The 15,756-nt window shown below is 35.9% G+C and overlaps 1 protein-coding gene across 2 annotated transcripts in view; it reads left to right on the top strand.

Moving 5' to 3' along the window:
• Nucleotides 1–15,756, top strand: part of MINDY3 (MINDY lysine 48 deubiquitinase 3) — a 49,468-nt gene that overhangs the window by 1,166 nt on the left and 32,546 nt on the right. The window contains exons 2-8 of one of the 2 annotated variants that reach the window (XM_030230742.2): nucleotides 5,694–5,773; nucleotides 6,858–6,915; nucleotides 7,352–7,525; nucleotides 11,065–11,116; nucleotides 12,987–13,101; nucleotides 13,535–13,608; nucleotides 14,064–14,143. In XM_030230742.2, the coding sequence (XP_030086602.1) occupies nucleotides 5,694–5,773; nucleotides 6,858–6,915; nucleotides 7,352–7,525; nucleotides 11,065–11,116; nucleotides 12,987–13,101; nucleotides 13,535–13,608; nucleotides 14,064–14,143 (633 nt within the window). Of the gene's footprint in view, nucleotides 1–5,693; nucleotides 5,774–6,857; nucleotides 6,916–7,351; nucleotides 7,526–8,017; nucleotides 8,136–11,038; nucleotides 11,117–12,986; nucleotides 13,102–13,534; nucleotides 13,609–14,063; nucleotides 14,144–15,756 lie in introns of those variants that run through there. The other variant, XM_050970396.1, reaches the window with a different exon arrangement.

Below are 15,756 nucleotides of genomic sequence, written 5' to 3' on the forward strand. Positions count from 1 at the left end.
TTCGTAGCTGCTCCCCACTACTGGACACAGTGTATTACCAGACTCATATTTTTTCCCCTATGTTTATTTGTCTTCTGATACTTCAGTGATAAATATTTAGGGAAAAAAAAGCCAAATTCCTTCTAAGATCTAGAATTTGAGCAGGCACAGCAAAGCCATTGGTTCTCCTAACAAAATTTCTTATTGAAATGTAATTACTTTCTGAAATATCTCTTAAGTTTTGGTAATGTTGTGGTTTCAGTACAAAGTCAGAAAAGAAGAATTGGTGTTAAAAAGCTTAATTATTTCTGTAACTGGTAATGTTGGATTGCCACAATTGAAGTTTTAAAGATAGTTTTTATGAGAAATTTTAGCAGTTTCAAAATTTATTGAAATGTGTGCTATAATACACTGTACTTGTGATTGAGTGTGGGTTTAATGGAAAAGGTCTTTGGAGCTCTTGGTGGCTTCTGCAATGGAGCTATTTCCAATCTGTCTTTAGGGAAAATCCTGTGACTAGAGTATGTAGTGCATCTGTTTCCTTCTCTGTATCCCTCTCAGTACAATCAATTTTGTGTAGCAAAACCCCATGACATTAAGTTAGACTGTTTGGATGTCTTGTGCTGAGAATCAAAACAGTCAATTCCAGTTCACTTACCTTGTTTAGCTGCATAATACTTTCACAGCTTTCAGTTTCTATTTTGTTGATAAAGTTCTGCAGCATTTACTTGCTGCAAAGGAGGCCCATCAGCGCTGACTCATCAAGATTTAAAAGAAAAAAAACAAAACAAACAAATTTATCAGGCTTTATTATTTCCAAAGACTTGAAAGTTTAAAAGAAAAACCCTGTTCCACATTAAAAGTGCTGAAAGTGTCAAACAACTAGTTCGGTGTTGGGGTTTTTTGTTTGTTTTTATTTCTTTTGATTGTAGTGCCTGCAGTAGCATTAATTTTGGATACTTGCTGATTATCGTCTGATCCTGTCTCAAACCCTTTGGAAGCTGAGAGCTATGATTTTCATTTGGAAAGAAAAGTAGGCAGTTGGGAGGCTGTTGAGGAATATAAGACTGATAGCTGTCAGTTTCTCAGTGGAGACAGTGCATTCCAGGAATCCTGCTGTGCTCCAGACTCCTTGACCATCATACTCATTTGAGGATGGGCTGGTTTGCCAGCAGTTAGAGAGCTGACCCAGCTCATGTGGATGTGCTATTGGAAGTTTGTGGCAGTAATTCCCTCAGGTTTCTGCACTGGCAACTTGAAATATATTGAATTTATTCCGGACCTAAAGGCATGGCTGCAAAGTTGTTGTGAGTGTTTTCGTGTGGAGTTCTTTACAGAATTTTTGTCTTTATGGTTGCAGCAGAGTTTGCAGTTTGAACCTTGTGGATTCCATTTACCAGAATCCTCAAAGCAGACACAGGAATGTTGAGCAAAGCTTCAGTCTGCTCTTTGGTCTTTCCTGGCATACATGTGAGGACTTGGGAAGGAGCTGAGAAGATGACAGAACCCTAAAGGAACATACCTATGTTAAGAGTAAATTTCTCCATTGACCCTAGGGACAAATTTCATGCATAGAACTGTTCTTCAGATCATCTCCAAGGCATGAGACATCATGTCTATCCAATATAAGTGTCTGGCAGGCTTGCACACAGCATCCTTTCGGAATTACGTAAGCTGTGTTCTCACGGGTCTTTGGAAAGAAAGATATGGAATGGTCTTCTCCAACAAGCATTTAACTGCAAAAGCACAGTGGGAAGTACAGTTTGTGTATATGGATAACATGCAGTAAAAAGGTCCATTTTGTCTGGATTCTCTTCCAGCTTCCAGTTACCCAATTTAGTGGTAGCCTACCAGGTAGTTTGTGTACATTCCTCAGTCCCTTACAGGACTTCCTATCTCTTTATCCACATCTCATTTAGTGGAGTTTTGTTGTGGTATTGCTGTAGTAAATTTTCCTTTGTTTATGTGGGCAGGAAAATGTTTTTTGTTTGTTGGGTATTTTTTCTACTTACATATAATTTTAGAAGTTTCATTTTACTGCAGAGATACACTTGGAAAACCCAAAGCTACAAGGAAAATGTGTATTCCCAGTGCTAGAGAAAGAGTGAAACATTAAGATGTGTTGTAAACCTCGTGCTTGGGTAATAACATGTTATTCCAGTGTTTCTGTCAGGCAGTTCTCGTATCCCTAAAGAGATAAAGAAATGCACTTCCATGGTGAGAGGTGGCTGAAGTCACTTGGTTTGTTCAGCTTGGAGAAGACTGAGGGGAAACTTCATTGTGGCCTTCAACATGCTCACAAGGGGAAGTGAGGGGGCAGGTTCTGATCTCTTCACTCTTGTGACCAGTGAGAGGACTTGAGAAAACAGTGTGGAGCTGAGTCAGAGCAGGTTTGGGTTAGGTATCAGGAAAAGGTTTGAAAAACCAGAGGATGGTTGAGCACTGGAATGGGCTCCCCTGATAAGCGGTCACAGCACCAAGCCTGACAGAGTTAAGGAGCCTTTGGACAGCACTGTCAGGCACATGGTGTGACTCTTGAGGTGACATGTGCAGGAACAGGAGTTGGACTTGATGATCCTTGTGGTTCCCTTCCCACTCAACATATTCTGTTGTTCTAGCACAAAAAGTGGATGGTGCAGCATCTTTATAGGTAGACTGGCAAGGGTTTTTCTGAATTGGTTAGTGTTGCATGCTCTTTGCTAATTCCCTTGTCTCTTCCACTCAGGCAGAATTGGGTTTTGTACAGAGTTAAAATACTGAAGAGACACCGTATCCTTTATGAAATAACAGTTATATCCATGGTGTCTTGGGTGGAAAAAATTTTTAGAAATAGGCTAGTAATAAAAAGATGCAGGAAAGTGGTGGAGTAGTCTTAATAGAAGAATGAATGGGTTTTGTAGTACTTTGGACTGTGATGTGGCATATTAGATGAAGGACAACAGTAGGTAAGTATGTCATAGCCTCATTTTTGTAAACTGTACATAGAAGAGAATTAGATACAAGAAAGAAATAAATGCCAAATGGGAAAATAAGGAGAGTAAGACTTTGTGTTGTGTGATTATAGTGGACAAAGGATATAAAGACAGATTTCTCAGTGTCATTACTCAAAATATTGGGCAATGCTGGCTACCAACAGGAGTCTGGATCTGCTTCATCTCCCTCCCATGCTGTCTCAAAAGGTTAAAGCAGCAGAGCTGTAGTGATGTTGAAAAAATTGAGTCAGTGCAGCGTTTAATAGGGTTATAAATGACATGGAAGATATATGGTAATGACATTATTCTATGTTTCTTGCAGGGAAATGATGCTAATTATACTAATGGATAAAAGGCAGACAGATTATTTAAAAAAATATTTTGGCTGCATTACATCTTTTTTCTTTTTGAAATTTTATCTTGATTGAAAAGAGCTGTATGGTAGATATGGAAAGTTAGGAGAGAGTAAGCAGAAGTTACTGTGGATCGGAGATGCTCGTCTTGGCAGCTTAAAGGGTGGCCAGGCCATTCTTACAAATCATAAGGAAGAGTGTGGGGTCAATGAGTGTTTACAGAGATTGCCCAAAATCTCTGTGACTGTTGTAGAGGGTTAAAAAGGTAAGTGGGTATGGTTTCAGGCTGAGGTAGACTTAAACCCAGCTGGAGTTTGGAATGTTGATTTCTGAAGTCTTACCCGAGCTGATTTGCAATTCTGTAGAACTTTTTTAAAAGAGCAAGACCATACTGCCTGAAGACCATTTTTTTGCTTAACAGCTTTTAGAATCTTAGTATTTATTAAGCATTACAGCATTTAATAAAAAGTGTTTCCTTGGGTATTTTATATGTGTTTTGCCTGTGGTTGTATTCTGTGAAATTCTGTGTGACATCGACTTTATATTGTCTGTCTCAAATTTGTATTCATTCTGGTGGATCACTTGATGTTCTTTGTTTTTAGGAAGCAATTTTGAAAAACAGGGCAGGGTTAAGCAGAGACAGTTCATGCCTTCTATAAGAAGTCTGAAGAATGTGAAGCAAATTCAAGATTTCTTAAGTGTGGTTTAGTGGTACCACACCCAAGTATGTTGTTTTTCTGCAGAAGCAAATAATTGAAACAACTAAAAAAGCTCTCTTGTTGAAGTGTGCTTAGAAAGCATGCAGTAACGCTTCAAACCAGAGGAGGACTCACCTTTTAATATTCTAAGCCTGCACAAACCAATTCAGAAAGTTGAAAGGAATGATGATATTTCTTGGTAGGGCATGTTAACAGGGCAGTGAAATGGCATTACTGCAAGCTTTGCTTCAAGTAGGAATTAATGGAACTTTATTGCTACATCAGGTGATGCCAGATCTAAGTATGTAGGCTTGACATAGGCACCTTGGTTTTGGATATAAAATACAACTTTGCACGTTTGCACATGTGTTTAAAAACCTGGAGCCTTTGGTCAGATGCAGCAGAAACCCCATGGCTATCCTGATCCTTTTTTAAAACAAAAAATTCACATTGTTGTGGAGTATCTACTATTCTGTGATGAAGTATGGCATACAGGACATGTAGTTGTCCTATCTCTTGCTGCTTGACATGATGTACTTGCCATGCTGTAGTGTGGGGGGAAGCATTTCCTCAGTTCAAATTCACATCCAGGGCTTAGAGTGCTTTTGTTACGGCAGCATGTAATCCTACAGAATTGGGAAGAGGAGAAATTGTGGGAAAGTAGCATTGAACTTTCTTTCTGCTGAGACTGACACTGTCAGTCCATGACAAGTTGCATGTGTGTCCCCTTTCTGCCTGTCCCCACTTGCTTGTGTTTGCTGGTTACTTGCTGACTACAGTTGCATGGTTTCTAGATTACAGTGAACTAGAATGACTTTGGCACAATCTTATCATTACTTAAAAGGATAATGCGAAACACCACTCACTCTAAGTTGCCATGTGTCAGCTTCATCAAGGTAATTGCATGTGCATTTATCAATGAGTAATGAAAGATAAGAATCACCTATTTTAAGACAAGTTTAAGGACAAGGTGGTAATGGAACAATTTTGCTCTAATTGCTCCAGTATTTGCTTTATTATGTGACTTTAAGATAATTCTGAAATACAAATTATTAATACAAAGCATTAAAGCTGGAGGGGGAAAATTGGTGATGTTGCATCTCAGTAAATGTAGTGTATCTTCTGTAAAAGAACACTATTAGGAGGTTTGATTCAGGGGTTGCAGGTGAATATTTAAGCTACTCAGCATATTTCAGTCTTAATAGGATGTGCTGATAGGTCAAAAATGAGATCAGTGGGAGGCATACTGTGCCATTCATCAGGAATAGAAGTGTATTATATATGTTCAGTGAAGGTTGCAAGATGTATTGTCATTACATATGTAGACAAAATAATACACAAATTTTAATGTATTGATAAGAAATAAACCATCATAAAATAAAAACCATATAAAAGTTATAAATTCTTTTTGTTTAAAACCATAGCTTGGTTGGACCTTTGTGGTCATGATTTAATTGCAGATATAAATAATTAATGTCTGTCCTTTCATCTGTGCTCATTACTTTTTTTGCTTCAGATCGTTTAACCATATGCAGTTACATTATCAAGGAAACAGAAACCTAATTTTTAAAGGTTTAAAGGAATAAATGTTAAAGGTTTAAAGGAATAAATCAGGTGTCATTTCTGTTAGGGAAGGAGTATACATACTTGTTTACATATTTCATTAAATAAAATCCTTTTTCATTTGACAGGATTTGTTTTTAGTGACTCTGAATCAACTGCATTAGAACAATTTGAAGGTGGCCCTTGTGCAGTAATAGCACCTGTACAGGTAAGATGCCTTTATTGGTTTAAAATCAGTGAGCCCAAAATTTGTTCTTTATGTATTTTGAGCTAAAATAAATATATAAAAAAATGCAGATCAGTTGTATTTTGATTTCATAATTAAAGTGTGGAGGAGGCAAAATCTCTATAGAAAGGCAGGGATGAGCATGGGCTGATTTTGAACTATAATTTTGCAAAAGGACATTTTTTGAAGAAATGTAGCAGGCTGATCCAAGCAGAAGTAACTTCAAAATAAGGAATGCATTGTAAAGGGGAGGAGGAAAAGGTCAGATACAAATCTAATCCTAATCCTTTCACATCTCTTGAATTCCCTGCCTTTAAGAGTGTCTGTGTCACAGTGTCTGCTTTTTTTTTTTTTTTTTTTTTTTAATTCTGTATTAGACAGATTTGAAACAGTTAATTTTCACATCTAACAAGGTTTACAAAAAAAAAATCTGTTAAAAAAAAATTTGTGATGGGAGAACAGGGTGAGCGTGTCAGGAAAGCAGTGAAAGTTGAACCAGCTGTTTGTGAGGTGCTAAAAATGCCTGAAATGGCAAGACTCTGCTTCATGAAGTTTGTTCTTTCATTATTCCTTCTCTGTAACTTAGAGGGTTTTTTTCTTTTTTAATTGCAGCATTACATTAGCATTGATGATAAAGCAGGGATATGGAGATGCATAGGATTTCTTTAACCTGATCTGGAGGTTTGCAATGGTTAAAAGAGGTGGGCTTGTTAACTACTAAAGGGGCTTGTGTTAGTGAGATGTCTTGAACTACTGATCAGTTATACTGAAAATATTTGTGCCTCCATTCCTGTAGTCCTGTGAGTCTGGAGGTGTATATGCACTGTGTGTATTTGAAACAAACTTGAGGTTCAAACTCAGTGGTGTTGAATGTAGTTATGAGGTCACCTTTGTAGCTGGTTTGATGGGGAAAAGTCAGTAAACAGGGCAGGCTCAGAGTCTTGTTCTGAATGGTAAGCAGCTTGAAACTTCTAAAAATGTGCAAAAATGCTTTGGTGCTTGTGACATAATGTAAAAGGTAATGTTGTCTTGTATTTTAATAATATTTTATTCTTTGGTAACAAAGGCATTCCTTTTGAAGAGGCTTTTTACCAGTGAAAAGTCTTCTTGGAGAGACTGTCCAGGTACTGAAAGTTTGTTTTTTTTTTTTTCCCCCATCATTATTTTTCCTTTTTATCTATTTGTAAAGCATGTATTAGTTAAAAAAACCCTGGAAATATTTCACACTTTGTTGTTTGTTTCTGTTCTTCCATATCACATGCTTCAGAACTCCTATTTGTGAGGTCTCTGCTGGTGCTTAATACTTCTGTGTTTTAGAAATATTTAATTGAAATTTGTTATTAGAAAGGGAATGGGTTGCAAATCCTATAAAACCACATTTTTCTAAAGACAGCCTTATAGTCTTTGGTCCAATATAGTCAAAGAGCAATTAACATTACTAATTAATGAGATAAAAGTAATGATTATTTAGATAGCATTAATGTATGAAAAAGATACTAGTAGCTTGTATATGACAATTGTTCTCAGCAATCAGACTCATGTAGGTTTTTGATCTTTCAGAAGAGGAGCAGAAGAACCTTCTCTGTCATACATTATGTGATATTTTGGAAATGGCTTGCTCTGATAATTCTGAGTCATACTGTCTGGCAACATGGATAAGAGGAAAAACAACCGAAGAAACTGCTAGTATTTCTGAAAGTCCTGCAGAATCTAGTCATCAAGAGGAGCAACCTTGTAAGATGTATTTCTATGCTAAATTACCCATCACTTAGTGAAGTATTACATGGTTTTTGAGGGACCAATGCTATTTTATTAATTCATTGAAGAGGGGTTTGCCTTTATGATTCCATTAGCAAAAGACAAGATTTTTGTTTGTTATAATTAGAGGCACTCGTCCTTTTTGTTGGAAGCAATGTGGTGTCTTATCACTGGAGTTCTAACATACATGTTTCTAAAGAATTTCAGCAATTTCCATAGTCTTCAGTTTTATTTTGTAATTTAGTCGGATCTGATACATTTTAATTTTGAAAAATCTACATTTTTCAAAATGTAAGAGTACTTGTCACTTGTTGCTTTAGAGGAATTTTGTAGAAAATTCTCCAATGCTTTATTTATTCTAAATTATTCTGGATCCTCTGTTATGGAGAAGTAACCTTTTTCCATTTGTCTGTGCAGTACCAAACAATTTAAATCACCTTCTGGTAAATTACCATAATTTTTTTTTAGTTTGGAATTTTTCAGTTACCTGCTTTTTGCACGTCTTCACTCCTGCATGAATTACTGACATCAAGGATCCAGGAGACATCATCTGTTGCGCTAAGATGAGGCATCCAGTTATATCTAAGTACTGCAGAGTCAGTGACATGGAACGTTTGTCTGTGCACATATGATCAGAGAGTTTCTTTGTTTCTTTCCTGTTTTCTTTAAACAGGAAAGATCTAATGTGTTAAAAGATAAGCTGCTTTTTCTTTTCGTTTTTGTTCACAATTTGTGCCTTAAGAAATATGAAAATCTCTTCACATGAGAACATATTGCTTATAGAGGTTCTATCTTTGATGAAAGGAATATGTTACTCAGCAGTTTGTGGCATAACTACAAAATAAGAGTCGTACAAATAGATTTATATTGCACAGCTACTTATAGCAATTTGTAGTGCTGGAGTTCTTTGTTATGAGTCATCTTCATCTGCTTCTAGCAAGTGCTCCCTGTGCTTTAGAAGGCTCAAATAAAAATAATTTAAATGATGTTTATTTGAAAAAACAGATGGTCAGTGCATAAGAGCTCCTAGGTGAGCATTTTTTTGAAGTAAGAAAAAGTATTATACAGAAGGTTTTATCTGCAACTTTTCTATTTTATCCTTTGCAAGATAAGGCAGTTATAAGTCTGAAATTCCAGGGGTTTTTTTTCCTTTTTTTTAGTTGTCTCTGAAGCTCTTGCCAGTGATAGGAAGTTTGTTTTCTACATAAAATGAAGCAGAGACTAGTTATCTACAGGATCTTACTGTCCTGTTTTTTAATGTATTCCTTGATTCCAAAGGACTTTTAACTGTAGAAACTGTTCAGCACTGTTTTTAAACACACACTTAAGTTAATAATTACTCTCAACACTGACACTTTTGAACTAATCCATTCTATTACATAACTACATTTTTCATGTTTCTGTGCAAGTCTTCAAGTTCTGCCTGACTTGTCCTTAATAACATGGAATGTGCTCAAGGAAGACCAGGATACATTTCCCATGTACAGCCTGCTTATGTCATGGGCAATGTTGTTCTCTTTCATTGTTTCTATTCTACATTCCCTGTAGACACTGAATGCACCTCTCCTATGTACAGCATTTTGCCTTCTATGTGTAATGCTGTACTCCTACCTATTTAAGATATGTTAGTTAGGTTTGGGCTTTTTTCCCTTCCTCTGTCTTGCCATTTACCTGTAAACCATCTTCTTAACCTGGTTAAGGGGGGGACAAAGATGTTGAGAAGAAGATATTATGAGTAATGCAAAGTTGTGTAACTGCTAGTGCAAAGGAACACATTTATTTCTTGCTTGGCTGGTGTACTCAATAAAAATAGAAACTGGCATTGTCATACTTGATAGGAGTTAAGAGATGAGTTGGGTGAGCAGGGAGTATTACAGACATAGTTCCATATGGCAGGCTGTTTGAGAGTTGGATATGGGGATATGTTTATAATAAAGCCATGAAATATGCTTAGACACAGCATGATAGAGTATCATTTTAAGGAATTTCTAAACAATTGTTTTTCTCATACATCTCATGTTCTCTTGCTGTTTGTTCTTTTTTGTTCCACTAAGCACTGTCTTTATTTAGCATTGTTTGGGTTATGTATAGCTCTACTTCTCTTTAGAATTTCTACTTATTTCCCTTTATTTCAAATAGTAATTATCTTAGCATTTCACCCTGTTCTTTAGTAACAGAATGAAACTGCCTGTCATCCTGCTCTGTGGACAAAAGGTGGATTCAAACACACTTACTGAATGCAATAGCATTTTTCCATCTGCTTTTGTGGTGTATAGCAGTCACTTGTTGGCCATGTGTTGGATTTAGTAGTGCAAGTTCCCAGGTTCAAAGATTGCTTTATATGAATTAGTCCCTCTAACCTTCTGTTACAAAAACATGTGTTCTTCAAGCAAGGTTAGTTTTGCAGCATTTTCTGCAATTTAGATTCATTGTTTCATATTTTATAAAAATGTCTTAAAAATACATTTTTTAAAGTCCAGTTTTACTCTTGGTAATCTGAGCAATTCCTTGTAGTTATTCAAATGACAAAAACTAAAATTCTTAAGACTGCTGCTGCTGTATTTCTTAAGTAAAAAATGAAAGTATTCTGTTGCTTGAGAATCAGTTGTATTTGCATGTAGGGCAAATTAAGTACATCTTTAAAATGCAATCAGAATAGGCATAAAATGTCTTTTGAGGAATTCTGGTGGGGAGAATTATCAGTAGTACTAACCCTAATGGTTTCAGATCTTAACTGAATTGTATGCAGCCACATTCTGTAGCTCGGTGATTAGACTTTGTTTAAATACTCAGCATCAAGTGGTATCTATCAGAAAGCAGATCTGTCTGTTTTGTGTATTGCTCTACTAGCAGAAAGATAAAGAAAAGAAAAAGGGAAGGTATAAAGCCTGTGTTGAACTTGGGAAGACACTAATGCTGTATTTTTTTATGTCCTGGATGCACACTAATTTGAAAGGCTTTTTACCCGTTATTGAAAGAGAACAAGAACTTGCTTAAAAACAGAATGTGTAACACTGCTTAGAGTAATTCTACTTTTTTGTTTGTAATAAATAAGCATTAAAGGGGAAAAAACGAACTAAATTTCAGTAACAGAAGTCTATATTCAAAGAAAAAATACAGCTTACCTACACTGATAAAATAATCATGCTTGCTTTTCTAGGAAATAGTAATTCTTGTTAACCTGTAAAATTATATCTATAGAATGCATATGCTTGGTGACTTTGTGACAGCCACATTTTGTACAAAATCAACAGCTCAGTATATGACAAATATTTCCAACATGCCAGTGGCTTTGTGCTTTTAATAAATTGATTAGTCCAAAGAGAAATGTTCTCACTAATTTGTATGGTGGAATCTTAATGTTGCAGTAAATTAGTTTATACTAATCAGTTAAATTTAAATGCCAGGAGAGGATTAAGAATATAATTAGAGCTTGAAAGTATTCTAGCTTGCTGTGTGTATCTTGTGTCATTTTTTTGCCATGTGTAGTGCTGAAAAGTGTCTCTTGTGTATAGCTGCCTTGGCTGTCGAAGAGCTTGGCTTTGAGCGATTTCATGCATTAATTCAGTAAGTAATATGTTGGAACATTTAAAATGCAATATTTTGAAGTTACACTAATATTCACAGGCCTGAAAGGAGTATGCTGAGGAACTTTTTGTGTGCTACTCATCAGGTTAAACTTGAAATCCAAGTTTTAGTCTGGGGGGGGGTTGTGTTTTTTCTTTGCATTTTAGCCATTTAAAATGGAATATAATTTTGAGCAGAAGTATTAGACTTTAAAATAAAACTGGAGCAATGTAATGGGATAAATTGGCTAGATAGTTTATGCATTTCAAGTTTATGAACACAGAGTTCTGGGAATCGAATCGAGATTATTATTTAAGTTAAAGATGTTAATCCTCAATAATTATATAATGCAATCAGTATTTTTTCCTAATTTGAGATACCACAAGTAACCTTTTTTTAAATGTTTTACATACAAGACTGATTTTTGTTTCATACTTTAAACACAGGTTTTTTTTGGGGGGGAGCTAAACCCAGAGCTCTCAGTTCTAGTGAGTTTATATTTAAAGATAACAGCCTTTTATTTTCATAGTGAGCAGTTGGGTAAGTATGATACAAATCAATCCTTAAAGAGTAAATAAAGAGCAGCAGAATTCAAAAAAACACCTGAGATGGAAAATGTTTCTAATTAGAACTGAAATAACCACAGCTCATTTTATCAGTAGTAATTTTAGCTTATTTTTTTAAACCCATTGTCATATAAGGAAATAAGAAAGACAGGAATAGAAAATTTTTATAACCTTAGCTGATCAAAACACTAATTTCCTGCTGTTCCTCCTCCCCTCCTGCTCACCCTTGAGTCTTTGGACTTGTACCAAATTAATTTTTTTCTGTCATTCTCACTGGGAATCAGTGCATCAAGGCATTTGCCTTTAGACATCAGGTGGATTTCAGAACTAGCTTTGCCTTGCATACTTTGTGTGCCATGTGTACTCACTGATGAAGAAAGGATGTTTAGAAATCAAGTATTAGCCAGAGTACACCCATCTGTGGATATATTTTTGTAGATCTTTGTTTCTTTTTTAAACAAAGCTTACTAAAAGTGTGCAAGAAATAAAAAAAAAAAAGTACTGTTTGTGTAAGCTAAACAAAGACTATGATCTAGTTTGAATTACTCAAACTAATGTTTGTGTTCTGAAATGTAATATTTAGCTCTAACTACCCAAGGAATTGCAAGTGTGTTGTTTCACTGGGATATTGGTGAATTTCTTCCTTTCCTCAGATTTTATTTGTTGTTTTTCCTTTTTAAGCATATGATCACGTGGTGTTACCTTATCGTTCAGGCAGTCACCATATTATGCAATAAGATAGTATCCCAAATGTCAATGTACCACTGTTCAATGTTTTGAACAATTTACTTTTCCAGAGCTAATGTCTAGCAAAGTCAAATTCTTATGGGGAATAAAATAATTGCTTCAAAAGCCTGGAAGATAGTCTTACCTGGTTAAGTAGAAGGTTTTTCTCCATTGTTTCTGGGCTGAATGTCGTTCAGAATACTGTATAATGCAAATGTTATTTTGGTGACATACAGTCTATTTGCAATTTCAGTAACATTGTTTTATAGAATTACAGTATTGGTGCAAGCCACTCAGCTCTTTCACACGTATGTGTAACCTTATGGTTAGTGTTTGCATAAAAACATCGCTCATTTTTGCATTTTGCTCCAGAATTATTTATCATCTGCAGATGGCAGTTACTGTAACTCCAGAGGAGCTGCTGTGTCATTCTGTATATAACACCAGATCTGTTCTACTTTTACTTTGACATTTTCATGTTAGGTGTTAGTAATTCTTGGTAGTGCTTTTTGACACCATTGTAATGCTTCACCTTAATCAATGCTTCTTTTCTGTTTGTTATTGTTGTTTGTCTTTAGCAAACGAGCATTCAAAAGCTTCCCTGAACTGAAGGCTGCAGTTTGGGATCAATATTCGGCATGGACAAACAGATTTGGAGTATTGCTCTTTCTGTATTCTGTAATACTGACAAAGGTTTGTGGGTTGCTTGATGTATTTTTTGGGTGGGTTTTATTTCTTTGTTAAGAGAAAGTTTGATCATGTAACCCTTTTTCTGTAAAAAGTGAGCAAATAAACTGATGAGCTAAGTCCAGATAAATTGATGAAATGGTACCTTCATCTATGTTGCAGTACAGTTCCAGCCTAAAAATTTGAAAAGCTCAGTCCTTTGGTTTGTTTTGGGTTTTGGTTTGTCTTTTTTTCTTTTGATCTGGGAGACTTATACTTACACATTTTGAAAACATCCTTCCTTGCAAGATGTTTGAAAACATCTTCCTTTGAAGAGAAAGCAGCCTTTATCAGTTCATGTAAAAACATCAGCCTCCCAGTGTTTTACTGTTGCATTCTGTTGTATAAATGTTGCAGCTCATTCCTTAAGACAGCAAAAATGTTTGTAATTTTTCTACAGGGTATAGAAAACATAAAAAATGAAATTGAAGATGCAGCTGAGCCATTGATAGATCCTGTTTATGGTCATGGAAGGTAAGCTGCAAAAAAAGTTTGCTACCACTTAAAACAGATTTTTGAGCTAATTTTTTTGTCTTATGTAACTGATCATTCTTTTAGAAAGTTAGTGACATTTAAAGAGACTCAATTGTAACTTAAAAATAACTAAAAGCAACACTGAAAAGTGTGTCTATTTCACTCCTTTTAATACATCAGTTCTGAGGAAAGGCTTCTGTTCTCATTGCAATTTCAGATGGATAATTTTCAAATTCAGGGCTAAATTCTACATCAAGGTCGTGTTTGGAAGAGTGGAGTTGATAATTAGGGTTCTTGAATTAAAGTACCTACTAGTTAATGGAAAATAGTTACAAAATATCTGCTTGGGCAATCCAATAAGTTTTAAATTTGTTACAGATAATCACATTTTTTGAAATAAGTTTCATGTCTCTTTTAATTTCTTATGTCTTACATAATTTCTTTCTGTTGTGTAGCCAAAGTTTGATTAATCTGCTGTTGACTGGACATGCTGTTTCTAACGTGTGGGATGGAGACAGAGAATGTTCAGGAATGAGTAAGTTGGTTCTAGTTTATGCTTGTTATTTTTTACATACTCTGAGATGCTGACTTATAGATTGGGAATATATTCCATTTCTGTTTTGATAGTCTCCTTGTTTACTGCCCTTTGAATTAAGTAGACTTCAAATGGAAGTAAAACATACTTGAACAAAATTGCTGATGTTAGTATCAGTGAATACAGGATTGTCAGCTACAAGTTGAATGTAGATGTTACCTGGATGATGGAAGGGAGTGCAGTCTCTGCAGTTTGGGAAATTTGAAGACAAGGCCACTGTTCAAAACAGCCACATCAAACTAGATAAATGGACTGACAGTAGTGTCCTGAGGTGCACCCAAGTCCTACATCCAGGATGGAATAAACCCGTGGAACAGCACAGGGCAGCACTGGCTGGCTGGGAAGCAGCCTTGTAGGAAATGACCTGAGGCCCCTGTGGGCAGTAAGTTGCACTCAGTCACTGGTGTGTCCTTCTAGCCAAGGAGGGCTGTGCAGGAGGGTAGCCAGCAGCTGAAGAGAAGAGTTCTTTCCCTCTCTCTGGCACTTGTGGGACCACCTCTGGAGTGGTGTGTCCAGTTTTGGGCTCCCCAGCGCAGGAAAGACATTGACACAGTGGAGGGATTCAGTGGAGGCTCATGATTAGAGGGCTTTTGTGGCTTTTGGGTTTCATTTTACAAATAGAGATTATATGGAAATAGGAACAGTTTGAATTGTTCACATCTCCTCTTTAACTGCTGCAAAGTCCATCTTGGGTTCACAAGCATGTTTCTTACAATGATTTTCCATCATCTACGTCAGCACAGAAGATACTTGAAATGAGGTTCAGGACAGATCCATGCAAGACCTGAATCAAAGTGCTCTGGTTTGATAATGAACAAGTAATATAATCTCCCTTGAGACATTTTAGACTTGCACTTGATTATGATTTTGTGCAGCCTATGCTTTCAGACTTACAGAATGTCATTTGGATATTCTATCTAACTTTCCTCTATTTGACATTGTTGTCATTTATTCCCCCCCAATTCTAATAGAAATTTGTTTCAATTAGTCTTCTGGGTTTTATGTGTATGTTTTCTTCAGTACTTTTAATTTTCCCTTTTTGATTATGATATATCAATCTGAATTTTTAGATTATGATCAGTCAATCATTCTGAATTTTCTAGGAGCTTTCCTTTACATGAGGCTAAGTTGCTGTTCTGCAATTCAATATATTGGTTTCGAAAACTGTGAGTTCATTCCCTCATTTGCCTTTCAGATTATCTTTCTGTTAGGCTTTTTCTTAGTTATCCAGAATGGAATTTTTTTTTCTTTTCTGAGAATGCTGAACTTTCTTTGGACACAGTAATAGTCAGCATTTAGGTTCTCAGTCAGTTCTGCCCTAAAAACCTAGAATGAGAGCTCCCTTAGAGTCTGACTTTTTGTGGAGAGTGGAGGAACAGAAAATGATCTTTAGTACTTCTTAAGGATCTGGTATTATGTGTCCTGTTAGTTTTTCTGACCAGTCAAGTAATTGGACTTTATATTGGGAGCCCTTCATTTTCTTGAAGCCCTTGGATAATTACAGCCAGAACCTGCTAATACACAGTCTTACATCTATAATCATATTTGTTACC

Source organism: Serinus canaria, chromosome 2, assembly GCF_022539315.1.
Source record: "Serinus canaria isolate serCan28SL12 chromosome 2, serCan2020, whole genome shotgun sequence".
Lineage (NCBI taxonomy): Eukaryota > Metazoa > Chordata > Aves > Passeriformes > Fringillidae > Serinus > Serinus canaria.